The sequence below is a fragment of the Trichomycterus rosablanca genome, chromosome 6 (assembly GCF_030014385.1).
Source record: "Trichomycterus rosablanca isolate fTriRos1 chromosome 6, fTriRos1.hap1, whole genome shotgun sequence".
Lineage (NCBI taxonomy): Eukaryota > Metazoa > Chordata > Actinopteri > Siluriformes > Trichomycteridae > Trichomycterus > Trichomycterus rosablanca.
The window spans coordinates 37,801,237-37,822,235 of record NC_085993.1 but is presented as its reverse complement, the minus strand read 5'-3'; the positions used below and the strand labels follow the sequence as shown (position 1 = coordinate 37,822,235).

Genomic DNA, 20,999 nt, shown 5'->3' with positions numbered 1-20,999 from the left:
AAAGGACCATGAAGGCCAGTCACACATACATACACACACACACACACACCATACATACTACAATGGTTATAACAATGGTTATGACCTATCATGAATGGCTCATCACAAATGGAGTGGGTAAATAGAGTCTTAAAGTCTTAAGTATTCTGTAAGTTCACTGGGTAAACAGCAACATAAATTTAAAAACAAACAAAATCGTTCGTCCAATGCCTTGACTGGTCCCACCCACCACAGGATGGATCTCATAACAGTGGGGTAACCTTTGGGGTCTGGTCCGAAGAGCAAGCAAGGAGGAAAATGATGTAGGCAAAGCTCCCTCCCTCCCCGATATGTCTCACTGGACCCCTTTTTACCTTCATTATCCAGATGAAGTAGATCTAAAACCCAGTCACCCTATTACCCTGCACTCAGGCTGGGCTGCTTGGCATAAGGGTTCTCCAGCAGGTAGCGATAGTGCTCAAAGTATTTGAACATGTGCTTCGGAGCATACATGTGCTCCTTAGGGTCCGACGGAGGATATTCCTGTACAGAGCCGTCAAACCAGCCGCCAGTCCGGATCAGCCCACGAATGTAGTTAAGGTCCCTCTTGTCTTCGTAGTCACCCCATCGGGGAAAGTCACCATTCTGAGCAGATACAAGTTTTAAGTGGATGCCCTCGGGGGCAAAGCACCAGGAGCAGTGCCAGCCAGCAAAATGGATCGGGCTTCCAACTGACCACTGCACCAAGATGTGGCCTGTGTCGTTCTCGTACTTGCGAAAATTAGGCATCGTGTAGTACTCCCGTCGACGCAGACGGATCCCATCGTTCTCGTAGACCTCCTTCAACATCCCCACTGTGCATCCCGAGACCACCTCAAGAGAGCCGAGCTGCTTCCAGAAAAAGCCGTACAGTGACTTGCGCATGTGGATGCCAAAGGGCTCGGTCCATCCATCAAACAGTTTGAGAAAGAGGATGCCCTCCTGGGCAGGGATCTCATCAGCATCGTTAATAAGGAATACGTCGTCACGGCGTACACCTTGCAACCTGCTCATGCCGTTCTGTGTTAGAAAAGTGCGCAGATAGTCATCGGCGATCCACCCATCCTGCCTGCCGCCCTCAGGAAAGTGATCCAGGAATACATACAGGATCTTGTGGCGTATGTAGTTGTAGGTCCCGTTGCGCAGTAGGTGCAGGAAGCTAAGTGGACGCCTCTCACCGTATGCAGTGAAGTTGGACTCGCACACTAGAAAGACGTCAACGACGTCACTTAGCTCGCGGAAGCGGGCGTGAAGTAGATCAAACTCATGGTTGACATTGATAGCATTGATGATGCGCCGTGGTTTCTCACGAGGAGTCAATCTCTCTTTGGTGGGCAGGTTTGAGTGGTAAACCATAGTAGGAACACCACAGTAGGGGCCATGCCAGCCAGATCGGCACACACACTTTACCAAGCGTTTGCCCTGTGTATGTTTTATCCGGGTAGAATTTGAGTCTTCCCCCATCTTCAATCGAGTGTTGAAGTCCTCCGCAACCTGCAGGATATTCCTCTGGTGAACACTTTTTACTGCCCAAGAATCATCTCTAGGAGGCCCCACTTCTGTCCCCTGACGGAAACATAAGGCTCCAGCTTTGGTGTGTACAAAATAGGATGTTTTGTTGTCCTGGAGCTTAAAGAAGCTCTTGTGTAAGCCTCCCAAAAACATAGTAGGGTCTGGACTTGATGTTTTCGGGGGTTTCGTATACTTTACAGCCACGTTGCGATTGGAATTTGGTCGCAGTACTGGCGTACTGGAGTTTCCCTTCTTCTCCTATTAAACAGGACAAGGAAACAAATTTCAAGTTTCAGATTTTTTTATATTCAGTTATTAATTTTAAAGTTAAATAAAAAAACATATAAGTACAAACCCAATTCCTAAAAGTTAGGACAGGTGTTTTTTGTTTTTGTATATATGCTTATGCTTCATTTAATGGCTGCAGCATGTACCAAAACAGTTAAGACAGGCATTAGGTTACCCCTATTACATGACCTTTTTTTTTTTTTTTTTTTTTTTTTTATATTTTAGTTTAATGCATTTTTTTCCCCTTTTTCTCCCTTTTTAGTGCGTCCAATTGCCCGATTGTGTCATGAACGAAGCTAACCCACGCCCCCTCCGACATGTGGGCAGCATGCCATATGCATCTTATCACCTAGACTTTGACGAGTGCAGTGCAGCTCAGCATTGTGTATGGAAAGACACACCCCAAGAGCACTCTTTTCTCATCTATGTGCAGGCGCCATCAATCATCCAGCAGAGTCATGAGAGAGAGACCCCATCCGACTTAGTCCCGCCCATATCTGAACAACAGGCCAATCGTTGTTGTTCATGTGGCCGCTCAGCCTAGCCGGCAGGCAGAGCTGAGATTCGATACGATGTATTCGAGATACCAGCTCTGGTTCCAGCGTGTGTTTTTACTGCTGCGCCACCTGAGCAGCCTTACATGACCTTTTTAACATTTGTAGGCAGAAGGTTGCTGGTTAAAACTCCACCACTGACAGGTTGTCACTGTTGGGCCCTTGAGCAAGGCCCTTAACCCTCAATTGCTTAGACTGTAAGCAACTGCTTTGGATACAAATTTTATGTATTCAGGGTTATACTATTTCTGTATGGAGAGGAGTTCATACTATTTCTGATAATAATGTGCAATAATTTATATTTGTTCCTGATAGGGATTTGTAGATGTTACAATGTACACGATCAACCAAAACATTAAAACCACCTCCTTGTTTCTGCACTCACTGTCCATTTTATCAGCTCCACTTTCCATATAGAAGCACTTTGTAGTTCTACAATTACTGACTGTAGTCCATCTGTTTCTCTGCATGCTTTGTTAGCCTCCTTTCACCATGTTCTTCAATGGTCAGAACTCTCCCAGGACCACCACAGAGCAGGTATTATTTGGGTGATGGATCATTCTCAGCACTGCAATGACACTGACATGGTGGTGGTGTGTTAGTGTGTGTTGTGCTGGTATGAGTTGATCAGACACAGCAGCGCTGCTGGAGTTTTAAAACACCTCACTGTCACAGCTGGACTGAGAATAGTCCACCAACCAAAAATATATCCAGCCAACAGTGCCCCGTGACTTTACATCTACAAGGTGGACCAACTAGGTAGGAGTGTCTTATAGAGTGGACAGTGAGTGGACACTGTATGTAAAAACTCCAGCAGCGCTGCTGTGTCTGATCCACTCATACCAGCACAACACACACTAACACACCACCACCATGTCAGTGTCACTGCAGTGCTGAGAATGATCCACCACCTAAATAATACCTACTCTGTGGTGGTCCTGAGAGAGTCCTGACTATTGAAGAACAGCATGAAAGGTATCTAACAAAGCATGCAGAGAAACTGATGGACTACAGTCAGTAATTGTAGAACTACAAAGTGCTTCTATATGGTAAGTGGAGCTGATAAAATTTTATGTTATGGCTGATCAGTGTATTCTGACCAATGTAATTTGAGTTCATTTGTTTTATAGAGTACAATATTTTATTACAGACTAATTTAGCAATACTGTCATACTGATAGTAGACGGCATAAATATTGACCTTTTGGTTCACACTGTAAGTAAGTCTGACCTATGTTTTCTACTAACGGTTCTTAAATTTGATGTTTTAGCTATTGCTTACTTTCTAGCTTGCATTCATATATGTCTTATTTCTTAAAGCTCTTGTTATCAGTAATTTCAAGCAATTTTAATTAGTTTCTGTACATCATTTGAAGGAAATGAGTGGCTCCTCCTTTTTAACTTCAAATCCATGTTCTCTGTGATTCATCAAGTGCTGCTCAGACAGCAACAAGATTAACGCAAAAAAATTTTCCCTGCAACAGCTCTGCTACGAATTCTTATTTTTTATATGTATTCATAAATCTAGCTGTTTTGATTATATGTGGACCCTTTGTTGTATATTTCCATACATTTTATTGTCATATGCTGTCTTTATTACCTCCAGTGTGTGCATTGTGGCCAGTAGTGTCTTTACTATTTTAACTGTTATGTTTGTAGGCATTATTTAATAACTATATACCAATCAGCCATAATATTAAAACCACTTCCTTGTTTCTACCCTCACTGTCCATTTTATCAGCTCCACTTACCATATAGAAGCACTTTATAGTTCTACAATTACTGACTGTAGTCCATCTGTTTCTCTACATACATTTTTAGACTGCTTTCACCCTGTTCTTCAATGGTCAGGACCCCCACAGGACCACCACAGAGCAGGTATTATTTAGGTGGTGGATGATTCTCAGCACTGCAGTGTGTGTTGTGCTTGTATGAGTGGATCAGACACAGCAGCACTGCTGGAGTTTTTAAGTACAGTGTCCACTCACTGTCCACTCTATTAGACACTCCTACCTAGTTGGTCCACCCTTGTAGATGTAAAGTCAGAGACAATCGCTCATCTATTGCTGCTGTTTGAGTTGGTTATCTTCTAGACCTTCATCAGTGGTCACAGGATGCTGCCCATGGGGCACTGTTGGCTGGATATTTTTGGCTGGTGGACTATTCTTAGTCCAGCAGTGACAGTGAGGTGTTTAAAAACTCCATCAGCATTGCTGTGTCTGATCCACTCATACCAGCACAACACACACTAACACACCACCACCATGTCATTGTCACTGCAGTGCTGAGAATGATCCAACACCTAAATAATACCTGCTCTGTAGTGGTCCTGGGAGAGTCCTGACCATTGAAGAACAGCATGAAACAGATGGTAATTGTAGAACTATGTGGTAAGTGAAGCCGATAAAATGGACAATGTGTGTAGAAACAAAGAAGGTGGTTTTAATGTTATGGCTGATCGGTGTATATTTATTATCTATTGGTTACTAAGGCCCATTGGCATCACCTGTGTAGAGCTCACCCTTAAAGAACGATGGTCTAATGTATTACAATAGTTAAAAAAAAGTCCTTGGTAGTGAGTGTCAACATAGACTTAATACATAGTCTTGCATCAAAAGATCAACTTTACCTCAGGATCTGGATCCTTGTGTGGTGGTTCCTCTTGTTTCGGCCAAGAATAGGGAGCTATTGGTTCTCTGACTGAAACTGCCATCTGGTCTCTTATTTCCTTCTGAACCTGTAGTTTGGTATTAGGTGGAGAAACACTGGACAGCGGGGTGGCCCTGTCTTTCCAGAAAAAGCCAGACACCATGATGAAGGACTTGATGTTGGGGTAGGGTGCTGACAGTTCGCGCAGCAGAGATACGTAGTGCAGGGCTTTGTAATAGTGAAGAAAAGAAATGACACAAAGCCCTACGGTGCAAAGCAAGAACACCCTGTGACGTCGCATTTTCATCCTGAAATATAAGAGCGAGAGGGGGGATTGGTTAGAAAACGAAGTTGGAGAGATTCATTCATCTATTTTCATTCATTAACTGCTTTATATTGGTTAGAAATGTGCTACGTTCAGAAACATTCAACATGGGGCAGGAATACCCTCACCCATACACCATGTTGTCACTAAAAAATATCTTAAAACCTTTGATGTGCATGTATGGGGTTTTTAAATGTTAAGCTCAACACCACTTGTTAACAAATGGGAATGACGATTCAATTAGATTCGATTAGTACACATCTGCATTTGCTGTTATTACCCTGCAGAGTGCTATGGGTGCATGCAGGTGACAACACAGTAAGCCTCAGAATGTTGTGAAATGCATCCCAGAACTATACCCAAGATACCTTGGACCATGTTCCCAAACTTTGTACCTTTAACACCTGGACTGTACACTGTTCGCTTGTAATAAAATGACCGGAGACTGATGTTAATATTAAATGTGAACAGGGCCATAAGGCCACACAATTTCTGTCCTGTAGTGAAGGTCGAATGAATTTCTCGCTGACCCTCGCATTATATTTAAGGTCACCTATCTTGCGTCTAGTCCTGCATTCATCTTTATCTCCCGTATCGATTGCAGTCCACCCTAAGCATAAAACCCAGACAGCAGCGGTGACATCCAATCTGGCTGCAATAGCATCTGATACACAACCTGAATGTCAAGTTACTGTGTCTGAGAGCTCGCGGCCCGCTAAATCTGGAGAGGTCATATTTTTCAGCGTGGGTTCTGCCGCAGGGGGATAACAGAGTTATGAACGGAGAAAGTGAGAGAGGCTCTCATGCCTTTAAAGAAGAAAATTCAACAAAAAAAGTTGAAGAAAAAGGACACTGACCCCTTGGGCTCCCATCAAAAAGCCTTCTGGCTTGCCTTCATCTGTACATGCACTGTATGTGAACAGAAAGAAGGAAAGAGGACAAAGAAGAAAAGTGACCACTGTCTTTTATCCTGGATTCCTGTTTCCTTCAGTATTTAAAATTCCTCTTGCCCATTCATTTCATGCATTCCCTTTCTTTTTCTTTCTGCCTTCCTTCCGTTCTTAGCCCCATACACAGTAACAGCAGGGAAGGTGGCTAAGTGCTGGCAGAGAGTGTGACAGGAAAGAATGAACAAGCGTGACTGGATAAATGAAAGGTCTCTTTTGCCTCTAAACATAATTACGCCTGTGAACTTAAAAAAAAAACCCTTAGCACTTGGGAAAGGTGTTCACATAAAACAATGCTGAAAAAAGAAACTACCACTGGCTGGGCGTCTACACAGACACATGGCAGAAAAGATTTGATTCAGAAATTATGCAGATTTAGGGCTGTCAGGAGATGAGGAAGAGGAGGGCTAGACTGTAGAGCTGGGAGAAGAGGAGGCCTGTTGAACCACAGCCTAATGACAAAAAATATGGGGCACTGCATTTGCCAAAAATACTGAATGCAGTACATGCATCACCATGCAGGAGAGCAGGATGCAAAAGGAAACATTTGTCAAATGTATTAAATGTGTGTTTCAAAGACAAAAAACTGCTTCCTGTTATACCATGCGTGATGCTGTAAATGCTGTGTGATGTGATCTTTATGCCAAGTTCACACTACACAACTTTCCAAGTCGTCAGGTCACTGTACAGTTCACACTACACGACCGGATCTCTTGTAATCGGGAGTTTTTCAAGTCGGCGTGTATTTCACACTACATGACTGATCGGCAATAGGGGGTTTCACACTACACCATCTATCACCAATTGGAATCGCAGGCGAGCTTCTCTGGTCTCCCAAACTACGCTCTGTCACAAAAACAAACACGAGAAGTGACGAGGGGTTTAACGATACTACGTCCAAAAATGCACGTCAACAAGTAGCGAGCGATCAAAGTTTGTGCTCTAATGTGCAGCGTAAAATCAAGGAGGAAAAATAAATGAATCTGAGTGGATTTGGCTACACGAACAGCATGGATTGTTCTATAGTAAGTTGGAGGTTAATAAATATTTTTGCAATGTAATGTTGGTGTTATGTTTTGTAGAGAACGATCAGGTCAGAAATACTGTAAAACTTGTGTGTGCCGATGTATTCTGATATAAACTACTGTATATTACGCCCCGTCCCACCTTTTTACAACTCCTCCCCTGCGTTTCCCCTCACCCCGTATCTTGCGTTCTCATGGGCTGTTCGACATAGCACTCACTGCCAGTCAGGCAACTCAGATTCAGATATCTGACATGCTAGAAATCTCGCTTCAGTCAAGCGCTCGGCGAGCCGCTCGGATCGAGTTGTCGAGTAGTTCACACATAGCGATTGAGAGCTAAGTTTCGATCACCGAGCGAACGCCGAGTTGGCAAATATAGCACCAACCAGTCGCTGAGCGAAAATCAGGGCAAAAATTGTGTAGTGTGAACTAGGTATTAGGTGACTATTTAAGTAAATGCAGTTTAAAGAAAAAGTTACCCTCTAAGATTTTAATTGAAATATATACAAAAATATTACAATAATAATACAATATTATAACATTACACCTTTACATTTTTTGATCAAACAAGACCTGATGTCCACCACAAAGGACAGATGATAAAAAACAAATAAAAAACATAGCACTATGTTTTTTTTAAGCACAATACTTAAATGATCAAAAAATGATTCAAAATATGGAGGTAACCAGGAGGTTATCTATTTTAGCATCATCTCTGTTCTCTATCCCTTGTACATACAGTTGTGTTTTTCTCCATGTTCTTTATGTTCTCGACATCTGCACAGATGTGTCCTGTTAATTCTCCTAGCATTTTGTTACACAAGGTCAGGCTCAGTTGGTTTAAGGTCTACTGAACGTTTCAGTCTGCTTCACTTATTCAAATCAGTGAACGCACTTGGCATGCATCTCAAACTTTCCTCTCTGTGTATGTGGTCAGAAAACACAGCCCAGAACACAAAGTTATAAAAAAAAAAAGACATGAAAATACTGCATTATGCCCTCTTAATGGGTCATGATTGTGCCTGACAGTACCAGGTACTTTAGAACAGTAGATAAGTCAGACATTTCAGACTGACCTACCAGGTTAAAAATTTAATTAGTATCTTAAATTCTATTTAATTAATCATTCATATAGAAGTGTATTAATGTCAAGTAAACTGGAGTAAGTGTCAAGAACTTGATTGAGATGGTGTCAGCTTTCAGCTGCAATTGCACTACAAGGTCAACCAACTGCTGTTAGACTGGCATCAGAAATAATTCACATTTCTGGCTTGACTGTGCCCCGTGCATAAAACAAGGTCCACAGAACTTTACATAGGTTTTGTATAAAAGAACTTCAGTGGTCTGTACAGAGCCCTGACCTCATCCATATTAGAATAGTGGTAGTTTAATGGTTAAGGGTCTCTACTTGTAATAAAAGGGTTTCTGGTTTAAGCTCTACCTTATGAACGCCCACTGAAACATGCTTATGGAAGGTATTCTATCTATCTATCTATCTATCTATCTATCTATCTATCTATCTATCTATCTATCTATCTATCTATCTATCTATCTATCTATCTATCTATCTTTCCATCTATCCATCTATCTATCCATCTATCTATGTACCTATCTATCTATCTATCTATCTATCTATCTATCTATCTATCCATCCATCCATCCATCCATCCATCCATCCATCCATCCATCCATCCATCTATCCATTCATCCATCCAAGTATTGAAAATAAGCCCAATTTGCTGAACACATAACCAAAGTAGGAGAAGACAGAGCTTGTTTGTGTTCTTGACAGCGTTAAGATTCCTGAACCTTTAAACCAAAGTAGAACAAAACAAAAAATTAAAGGTAAAATAAAAGCAGTGGCCAAAATAACACAAAAACATCCACAGCATGCAACTGAGAAACTGCACAGAAAAGGGATGAAGAGGGTCCAACTTGGGGCCTGATTCGCCCGAGGTAAGCAGAAAAGCGGGTTGCAATCAATGAGCTGGCATATGTGAGGAACAATATGCTACAAACACGCTAGCACACCAGAGCTGACATTTCGAACTCGTCGTTTCAAATCTCTGCTCTGCTATCCGGCAGGCTGGGAGCCTACATGAACAACAATCGGCTGTTGTTCATACATGGTGTGAGCCGGATGGGGAACTCATAACTGATACACATACGACCTCTGCTGGCTGATTGATGGCGCCTGAACAGAGTCGAGGGATAAAGCGTCTCCATACACAAAGCTGATCCGCATATGAATTCGCCCTGTGCAGGTGAAAAGATGCAGTTGGATACTTCACGTGTCGGAGGGGAGGTGTGTCAGTCTCGGCTCTCCTCAACCAGGGTTGAGATCAACTTCAGTAGAGAGGAAGCATAACGCAATTGTGTAATTGGATACGCTAAAAGTCGGAAGAAAAAGGGTGTTAAATGCATAAACAAATATATACAAATATATGAAATAAATTTAACTACAGGCCAAAGTGGATTTGCAAGTCACTGATTTAAAATCCTGAGCCTGATTTAACATGGCTTTTTTGTATGTCTTTTTACACTGTTAAATGTACTGAGTGTTGGATAAAATTACACACTGTGTGTTATATTCAGACTTTTTCTGACATTTTTCAGAATGAACAGGTTTGAAGCTTCAGGAATCGTAACGCTGCCAAGAACCCAAACAAGCTCCCTCTCCCCCTCAGCTGCGATTCACATCAAACGAGCTTCTGCATCTTCCCTCCGTGTTTGTTTTTACAGCCACCTGTTAATCCAAGCGAACACAAATCTCACAATTGGCAAGAAAACTCAGAGGCAGACCAAACTGAGAGCTTGTTAAATTAACAAACTAAATATTTGTACCATATGTTTTGACTGGGATGTAGATGATGATAAACAGAGTAAAATATAAAGTAGTGTGTGTGAGATGTTATGTCTGGATGAGATGTGAGTGGACAGTTCAAGAGTTTGATGTGATGTGATTTTTTTAATGCTTCAGTGTGTTTGGGTTACAGTGTTTCTTATGAAGCTGTTACCGCAGTGGTCCTTTAGGAAGAAATGAACAGTAATGGCATTGTGGGTAACCACAGTGCATTTTCTATGCTATTAGCTGTATCGTGTGTTGACAGTTGTGAATATGTATTACATTTATTGGACAGTTTTTAAAACGAGGGTCAAGTAGTGAGTTAACCTCTTAAATAAAGAAATGAAATAGATGAATGAAACTAAAGGGACCTTGATAGTCTGGAAGCTGCAACACAAAATGAGGGATTTAATCAGTAACTACTTTATTCTGGTAAGGGTCATAGTCTGTCCAGACCAGAGATGGGGCACGTAAATCGCACACACAGCGACTTCAGACTCGCAAGTCATGAGTCTATTTGAAACGAGTCCGAGTCGAGTCTGAAGTCGCTGTGTGTGCGATGACTCATAAACAACAAGAGTCCCTAGCGTCAGCATGTGTTAACATTAGTTACGTGTGACAATTATGTATATATATATATATACTGTATATGCAATAGGTAAATGTTACATCCAGCTTCCGGCTTAGTTAGGAAGCGTCGCTTCCTACTCCCTACACAGAATCTCACTTAAAATGGTGGAATACCCTACGTAGTGCACTTCACAGGAACAACTGGGGTGGATAAAACGCTCCTACAGAATTGCCACTAATGGTTGAAAGACCTCTTTCTGAACCAATCAGACCTTCTGATTTTAATTTTTAGTAAGAAATGCTGTTATTTGTATTTATTCAGTTTGCGCCACACGGATGATGTGTGAATGAAACGCTTGACTGGAAAAATAACGGATTATATTCCTAATGGGACAACACACGGTTATAAATTTAATAGCCTCTAGAAGAACATAAGCTAAGGTAAGCAATGGATATGATTTTTTTTGGCTGTGTTTTGGATTTTGGCCGATGTGCCGTAATTTATTGCCCGCTTTTGTTTTGTTCTGGTCCAGACTATACTAGAAACACTGGCTACAGGGCAGAAATACACCCTAAAAAAATAGAAGACTATCAATTGCAGGGCACCACACAATCACTCAAGGCAGCTGCTACTCTAAGAGTGCCTGAAGGAAATTAATGCAGACATTCTAAAAATATGCTGGGCTAAAAATAGACATACAGTAAGTTAATAAACATGACTAGCAATTTGGAATTCATAATGCCTTTATTCCTTCATTCACTGTCTGTTTTACCATCGCTTCATCCTATTTAGGGTCACAGTGGGTACAATTCACTGTGTGAAAGGTAGTAAACACATTAAACAGGTCGCTAGTCCATTACAGGCTCACACACACACTTTACGGCAATTTTGTGTATCCAATGAACCTGACTGCATGTCTCTGGACTATGGGAGGAACCCTGACAACATGCAAACTCCACACAGAAAGAACCCAGACTGCTCCACCTTTAAATTAAACCTAGGACCTTCTTGCTGTGAGGCGACAGTGCTACCCACCTAGCCACCATGCTACCCTAGTTGAATACAGTTGATTGCTTCTCCTTGCTAAAATTAATAGGGCCACGTAGAGCCTTGGAAGGAAAAAAAAGCAATGTCACTTCACAATGAGTAATCACCCGTACATACAAATACCCTTATTTAAAAAGCACTTGGAATTGTGGTCTCTGCCATCTCATGCCCAGAGTAATAACAGAACCAAAAAGCAGTTCTACAATAAATTAGAAGCTGTTGGGACACAGTTATTACTAACAGAAAACTTTTATGATGAAATACAGCACAAAAACAAAGTTATTTGGCCACAAGGACCAGAAATATGTTTGTAATTCAAATGCAACTATATTGTACCAGCTGTAAAGCGTTGTTTTGCTGAAGATGGAACTCGTACACTGCAAAAAGTAGCAGTACCACTACTAACCCCCTCTAGATACAATTGATATAGCCTTTTGGAATTCCAGACCTCAACCCTACTGAGTGCTTGTGCAAACCCCATTTTCAGAAAAGTTGGGACATTTTATAATGCTGACGTAAAATATATACACCGATCTGGCATAACATTATGACCACCTCCTTGTTTCAACAATCACTGTCCATTTCATCAGCTCCACTTACCATATAGAAGCACTTTGTAGTTCTACAATTACTGACTGTAGTCCACCTGTTTCTCTGCATGCTTTGTTAGCCCCCTTTCATGCTGTTCTTTAATAGTCAGGACCCCCACAGGACCACTACAGAGCAGGTATTATTTAGGTGTTGGATCATTCTCAGCACTGCAGTGACAATGACATGGTGGTGGTGTGTTAGTGTGTGTTGTGCTGGTATGAGTGGTTAAGACACAGCAATGCTGATGGAGTTTTTTAAACACCTCACTGTCACTGCTGGACTGAGAATAGTCCACCAACCAAAAACATCCAGCCAACATTGCCCTGTGGGCAGCGTCCTGTGCCCACTGATGAAGGTCTTGAAGATGACCAACTCAAACAGCAGCAATAGATGAGCGATCGTCTCTGACTTTACATCTACAAAATGGACCAGCAAGGTAAGAGTGTCTAATAGAGTGGACAGTGAACGGACACTGGTATTTATATTTCACAGCGGTGCTGTGTCTGATCCACTTATACCAGCACAACACACACTAACACACCACCACCATGTCATTGTAACGGCTGAGAATGATCCACCACCAAGTAAAACCTGCTCTGTGATGGTCCTGTGGGGGTACTAACCATTGAAGAACAGCATGAAAGGAGCTAACAAAGCATGCAGGGAAACAGATGGACTACAGTCATTAATTGTAGAACTACAGTACAAAGTGCTTCTATATGGTAAGTGGAGCTGATAAAATGGACAGTGAGTGTAGAAACAAGAAGGTGGTTTTAATGTTATGGCTGATCAGTGAATATACTAAAGGTACAAACATTATGCTTAAAGGTACCAATTAATGACAAGAAAAGGTATATTTTAATACTCTGATTTCTGACCTTTTTAACAGAATTTACACCTTATCATTGTCAACAACTGGCACAAAATATCACCATGTATCTGCATAGCAATTCTAACTTCTAAACAAAATGTATATTAACTGTGCTGACATATACGTAATAGCAAAATTTCTACATATATCTAATGGCACAAGCCACTCTGTGAGGGGGTAGCTTTCTGAAAAAAACTAAAACAAACTAGGCCTAATGGCATACCTAATGGAACAACCCACTCTGTGAGGGGGTAGCTTTCTGAAAAAAAATATAGCCCTTAAGACAACAGCCTCCAGTAGGTGTCGGACATTTTTGAAATAGCAGGCGTTTATGTACAGACATAAAAATGTGTGGGACACTCTGTAAAATGCATCCATCATAACCTCTCTCGATATCTGTTACATACCACTTAGACGAGTGTGTAACAGATCAGATTGTATCAGCTCACAATCTGGGTAATTTTTTTCTGACACTACAGACGAGCAGTGAGTATTGTGTCCTTGTGTCCTTCCAGCGTCTCTGTCCTACAATCACTCCATTATTCCTCCAGCTGCCAACATCCATTCCTGTTAACCTATTCAACAATAATTAGGCAAGAACAAGCTAAAAGTCATCAACATAAATTGATTTTTTTTTAATCCGCTTAGTCGAACTACTAACTCTGTTTGATTATTGGATTTAGTCATAAGCTTTGTTAAGGCTCGCTGTGTGATGCTATCTATTGTTCTCTAGACAAAAAATACAGCAGATGTGCTGACGGGCTTAACATTAAAACCACCTCCTTGTTTCTACACTCACTGTCCATTTTATCAGCTCCACTTACCATATAGATGCACATTGTAGTTCTACAATTACTGACTGTAGTCCATCTGTTTCTCTACATACCTTTTTACGCCTGCTTTCACCCTGTTCTTCAGTGATCAGGACCCTCACAGGACCACCACAGAGCAGGTATTATTTAGGTGGTGGATGATTCTCAGCACTGCAGTGACAATGACATGGTGGTGGTGTGTTAGTGTGTGTTGTGCTGGTATGAGTGGATAAGACACAGCAGCACTGCTGGAGTTTTTAAATACCGTGTCCACTCACTGTCCACTCTATTAGACACTCCTACCTAGTTAGTCCACCTTGTAGATGTAAAGTCAGAGACGATCGCTCATCTATTGCTGCAATTTGAGTTGGTCATCTTCTAGACCTTCATCAGTGGTCACAGGATGCTGCCCACGGGGCGCTGTTGGCTGGATATATTTGGTTGGTGGACTATTCTGATAGTGAGGTTTGTTTGTTTGTTTATTAGGATTTTAATGTCATGTTTTACACTTTGGTTACATTCATGACAGGAACGGTAGTTACTCATTACACAAGGTTCATCATTTCACAAGGTTATATCAAACACAGTCATGGACAATTTAGTGTCTCCAATTCACCTCACTTGCATGTCTTTGGACTGTGGGAGGAAACCGGAGCACCCGGAGGAAACCCACGCGGACACAGGGAGAACATGCAAACTCCACACAGAAAGAACCCAGACCGCCCCACCTGGGGATCAAACCCAGGACCTTCTTGCTGTGAGGCGACAGTGCTACCCACTTAGCCACCGTGCCGCCCTGACAGTGAGGTGTTTAAAAACTTCATCAGCATTGCTGTGTCTTATCCACTCATACTCACCACCACCATGTCAGTGTCACTGCAGTGCTGAGAATAATCCATCACCCAAATAATACCTGCTCTGTGGTGGTCCTGGGAGAGTCTTGACCATTGAAGAACAGCATGAAAGCAGGCTAACAAAGAATGCAGAGAAACAGATGGACTACAGTCAGTAATTGTAGAACTACAAAGTGCTTCTATATGGTAAGTGGAGCTGATGAAATGGACAGTGAGTGTAGAAACAAGGAGGTGGTTTTAATGTTATGGCTGATTGGTGTATATATAGACCAATGTAACAGTTTCTCTTTAACTGGTGTAGAACTACGAACCACTGTAAAAACACATTGGCGTTATCTTGAAATAGAATTTTTTGGCTGATAAATGGTTATCAGTACAGGTTCAGGTAAGCTTTACTGATGTAATTGTCTCAGTCTTACTTATTAAAGCATTTTATTACCTCCGTTTCTTCTCAGACCTCCAGTTTGAATCTGCCGTTTATGTGTAGCAGTTTCATTACAGCAGGGCTATTAATCAGGTGGCCCATGGGCTGGATTGAGCCTGTCTCTTTGATATATATATAGCACACCAGACTGTGACCAGTTATAATGGTTAATTATACTAAAAAATATAAAAGTTGCTTTGTAACTATATATACATAAATACTATATGGCCAAAAGTGTTTGGACACCTAATCATGAGCTTGCTGGACATGCCATTTCAAAAACAAGGCTTCTCACAAGAATTTATGTTCTTGTTTATTCCAAAGCTGTTCAGTGGGGCTGATGTCAGGGCTCTGACATCAGGTCTTTATAGACCTTGCCTTTTATATGATTGATTTATTACAATAGTTGTGGCTGAACACATAAACATAAAAGAGAAAAAAATCATACAAAGAGAAAGAATAAGGAAAGAGAAGTTCTCTTTTACAGACTCACACAATTAGTCACACTTAGTCACATCTGCTAATTCGTGTAATTCTTTAATCAGCCTATCATGTGACAGCAGCAGCATGGCCATTCACATATGGGTCAAAACCTTAGGTTAATGACGGGTCAAGAGCTTTGGTTAATGTTTACATCAAACATGAGCATCAAAAATGATTTCAGAGACTTTGACTGTGGCATGGTTGTTGTTGTCGGATAGGCAGGTTTAACAGAAAAGTGTTTTTATACACAACAATGTCTAAAGCTTACACACAATGGTGTGGGAAAGAATAAAATCTGTTTTGCAGGAGCAAACAGGAGAGGAAAATGACCAGACTGGTACAAATTAACAGAAATCTAGAGTAACTCAACAGAAAAGCATCTCTGAAGTCTACAACAGGGCTACAACAGGGGTGTCAAACTAATTTTCACCGAGGGCCACATCTGCATTATGGTGGCCCTCAAAGGGCCGATTGTAACGTATCCTCTTGTGATTGCAGTCTGCCTTTTAAGTCTTGGACAATTTGTTGTTTTTCTTGGAGGCTAAATTCTGTGTTTGGTGTCAAAATGCCACATTTATACTGTAAATTTATAATGTATATCTAAATTAATATTGTACTCCTTTACCACAGACACTTCTTGAAGCACAAACTTGTATTCACTTTCTCATCTTTCATTAAATGACTTCCTTCTGCTTCAATTTTCTCTTCTTGTACATTCTGGGATTATTTGTAAATATTTCTCAACATCACTTGTTGGAAAACCACCTCAGTTAAACGCTGATGTGGAAGCACTGCCATCTAGTGGCGGGATGCGGTCACTTTGCGGGTCACAAAATCGGCATGCATTGTGGGAGATGCAGTTTATGTACGATTTTTAAGATAATCATACGTCTTTTAAGCTCTCGCGGGTAACATAAAATGACATGAAATGAGTTTGACACATGTGGGCTACAACAACAGACCAACAAAGTGTATTTGAGGCTAAAGTAGCCACAGGCTCACCAAACTGTACTACTCAAGTTTAAAACTGGAAAACTTGGTCAGATAAATGTCAATTTTACTGTGACATGCAAATGGTAGAGTCAGAATTTGACATAAACAGAATGAATCCATTGATCCAGTCTGCTTTGCATCAACTGTTCTGGCTGCTGCTGATGGTGTAATGATATGGCGAATGGTTATTAGGCACACATCGAGCTCTCTAATACCAGTTAAGCATGGTTTGTATTCCACAGGCAGTCTTATTGTTATTGTTATTGACCATACGCATAGCATGGTAATGGTAATTCTAGCATGGTAATGCATGATATAACAAAGCACAAGTCAACTGTCCAGACTTCACTACAGACTTTATTACAGACTGGACTTTTGTAATTTAAGGGAGTTTTTTCTTGCCATTGTCGCCCTCAGCTTGCTCAACATAGGGGTCTATGGTCTGTCGGTTCTGGATTCTGTAAAGTTGCTTTGAGACGATGTCTATTGAAAAAAGCACTATACAACTAAAATTGTAAATAAAATTCAGTGGCTTGTCCAGTCACCAGATCCAGTAGAGTACATTTGCATGACACTGCAGCCATCCTGGCCCATGTGATTTTCCTAAAAGCATGCCCACAAACAAGAACGTAAATACCCCTGTATACATTACATGATGGCCAGCTCTAGTTTCTGGGTGATGATCTTCACACCTAAGTGCAAAAGCAAACAGATGGATAGTAGGCACCGGAGGTGCAAACCTGACCCTCTCTGAATAATACAACAAGATTAAAGAGGAAGATAATGAAGAACATGTCTGAGAAAAGTGAGAATAGGATACACGGATACACAGAGGTAGCCAGACGATGTGGTAGTGTCGGGGTGAGGACAAGGCCAGCCATGAAAAAAGACTCATCAATAATGGAGGGGTACTGGATAGAAGGTAGAGGATTTCTGCCAGCTGATTATTTCTTCTGTAGGTCTGTGTGAGTGAGCGAGTGAGTAAATGAGTGAGTGAGGTTACAGCAGCCTGTCTCCCGAAGGCAAACCCAACAAATCTGCTCTCCTCTGAAATAGAGTTGTACAATCCAGTGAGTCACCTTGATGCCCTCATCAATAATACAGCTAAGCTCCTTCAGGAGGAACAGATCTACCAAGCGCTTTGCACATACAATGTCTAAATGCTGCAAATACACACAGCTGTAGAGGATTCATTCACAGCTAAACGTAAACAAATACTAAACCAGGGTTTTTCTTTTTTCAAGCGACCCACATTTTGTCCATGATTTTTACAGCGACCCAGACAACACAAACAATGCATCAAAACAAAACACAAAACGAAATATAATTAACACTGTTTTGGTTTGCTCAACCATTTGGTTCTAAATACTTGGAGTCTAAAGTCTAAACTTTGGTAAAAATAAGCTGTATTTAAATCATCTTGTATGGGCCATATGTACTCCTTGGTTGACGTGTGTTAAACTCAAAAATATTGATAGATGGTTTTAAGAAAACAGACGCTCTAACCTATATGCCAACTTGAAGCTGGCAGCTGAAAAATCATCCATGAAAGCTGCATCATTTTTATGATCATCTCAATCATTTGGTAGAGGCTCATTAAAAATACTGTGTGCACTAGTAAAAATATCAAGTGTTTGTTGTTGTTAGGCACAAAAAACTAGGAAACGCAAAGAAATAATTTTTTTAACATAATTTTCTTGAGACCAATAAAGGAATACAAAATAGTGGCAATCTGGTCCCACTGTGGTCCTCCACAAGAGGTGTTCATGTACATATTATTTTTGTGTTTATGTGCCTGTCAAAGTACGTTTATTAAATTATTATTATTATTCTGTGACCCATCTTTTTGCTCCAGCTGAGATACAGAATGTGCTTCATAATTCTCGTTGTATTTAAGCATTTTCTCCCATTTTCTCCCAATTTAGCATAGTCAATTAGTCTTCCGCTGCTGGGGGATCCCTGATTGCAGTCGAGGTGGGTATATTGCTGCTCACGTCTCCTCCGACCCGCACGTGGCCTATGCACTCTATGCCTCTCTATCTGCAAATCATGGTCCTTACACAGCGTTTGACAACCTCACCCCCATAGTCTGGTCATCCCGCTCTAGAAGAACCGTGTCTGCTGCAGGCACTGGCAATTATGCCCACTAGATTGAGCCCAGCTGACCGGTGGCAACGCCGAGTTTTGAACCGAGGAGTTCAGAATCTCGGTGCTGGTGTGCTAGCAGAATATCCCGCTTTATGCTTCATAATTCTGCTGAGATAATTTCACATACCTCTCAATAAGATGGGTTACTAAGGTCATGGCAAGCTATTGATTGGTAATAATCTGTTGCCCCTTAAAATGTTACTGATATCAGTGGCAACTTTTTTAGCTCATACTTTAAGCAATATAAATGTGGCGCATTATGATAATAATGATTCTGTATTGAGGTGGCTGATATAAGCAAAATAATTTATCATGGTATATGCAATTTTAATTCATGGTATTAGTTAATTAAATATTTTGTATTTACTTTTTCCCCATATGCATTGTTTCTGGTTGGATATGTCCATATACACTGTGCACCCTGATGTTCTCTTGTGGGACAAGAAGGACCAGATAATCTGGGTCATATAGGTCAGTAGATCTAAAATACAAGCCCAATAACAAAAAAGGACAACAGGCAAATCCTTAAGACCTTAAAACAGGCATGTCCAAAGTACGGCCCTTTATACAGCCCTTTATTTTTCAGTGTTGATTGTGGGTATAAATCTCTGTCTGTCCATAGCAGCAAATATCAAAATGACCAATGAAAAGATGAATGAAACCACGCAATCTCTTTAACGAGTATCTCCATTGGCTGCTAGACCTGTCCATCAAAACCACGTATCTCCTCCTCCTTTCCCTCCGGTACTGTTTGAGAAAAAAGCAAAACTCGTTTGCTGTGTGATGTTTCATCTATACAGTTTATTCAGGTTATTCAATCACATGGTTGTAAACATGATTTATATTTGTGATGTTTGTAGTTTTTAAAAACACATTTGTATCTGATATTTATATGGACTAAGCGTTTACATGGACTGTATTAATTACCACAATTAAACTTTTTTATAGCTACAGTAAATAACTTGATTTACAAAGTAAAGATATAGTCTGGAACTTTGACTGTTTCAGGTATTTATAGATGTTTAAATGGTAATTTAGAACAGTATTTCCCAGTCATGTTTCTTCACAACACAGTATTAAAAGGTTTTCTTAATAGATCTATGAAATAATCGTATCTGTGTTTTGATGCTTTATTGATGCACAATATTAGATCAAAATATTTTGAAAGCATGCTTTCTGAGTTAGCCAGATAACTTAAGCAAAATGTCAAGGATTGTTCAGTATGACGTCTTTTTTTCTCTTGTTTTATGGTTATGTATGCCAGGAAATACTCCAAAGGTAGCCATGCATTGTTATAGTTTAACCGCAAACCATGTTTGGCACCTGAATGCTTACATTTGGTTGTTGTTCGCTGTGTGAAAATAAAATTATTAAATAACGGCGTATTATATTATTTTTATTTTATTATTATTTTATTATTTTTATTTTATTTATTTTTTATTATATCTTATATACTTCAGCTACAACTCTGAGACCTGCCACATGCAGACGTTTTCAGACGACACAGATAATGTGGGATGTGTCAGGGATGGCCAGGAAGAGGAGAACAGGAACCTGGTGAAAGACTTTGCTGTGTGGTGCAGGGTGAACCATTTGCAGCTAAATGCATCCAAGACAAAGGAGATGGTAGTGGACTTTCGTAGGTCAGGGCAACCCTCACAGCCAGTGTCAATCGAGGGGAGTGATGTGGAGGTGGTCAAGACCTACAAATTCCTTGGGGTGCATCTATCTATCTATCTATCTATCTATCTATCTATCTATCTATCTATCTATCTATCTATCTATCTATCTATCTATCTATCTATCTATCTATCTATCTATCTATATGCATATTTTATTGTTTAAAATAATGTCAACAGGGACTGTTGGCCCTCGGGCACTTTCACATTATCAAATCTAGCCCTCCTAGAAAAAAGTTTGGACATCACTGCCCTAAGACCTACATTTTGGTTGAAAACCTCACAAAGACAATCCATTTATTGTTTTAACAAATCAGCTTTTTTGTATTTACACTGATTTCCAAAGAAGGATGGGGTACTGCCA

At 40.7% G+C, this 20,999-nt stretch overlaps 1 protein-coding gene across 1 annotated transcript in view; it reads right to left on the bottom strand.

The window, feature by feature from the left end:
* Positions 1 to 377: 377 nt before the first annotated feature.
* Positions 378 to 20,999, bottom strand: part of mgat3b (beta-1,4-mannosyl-glycoprotein 4-beta-N-acetylglucosaminyltransferase b) — an 80,903-nt gene continuing 60,281 nt past the window's right edge. The window contains exons 2-3 of the mRNA XM_062996916.1: positions 5,001 to 5,328; positions 378 to 1,788 (exon numbers count right to left, since the gene is read on the bottom strand). Coding sequence (XP_062852986.1) covers positions 397 to 1,788; positions 5,001 to 5,327 — 1,719 coding nt within the window. The 5' untranslated portion in view covers position 5,328 and the 3' untranslated portion in view covers positions 378 to 396. The remainder of the gene's footprint in view (positions 1,789 to 5,000; positions 5,329 to 20,999) is intronic.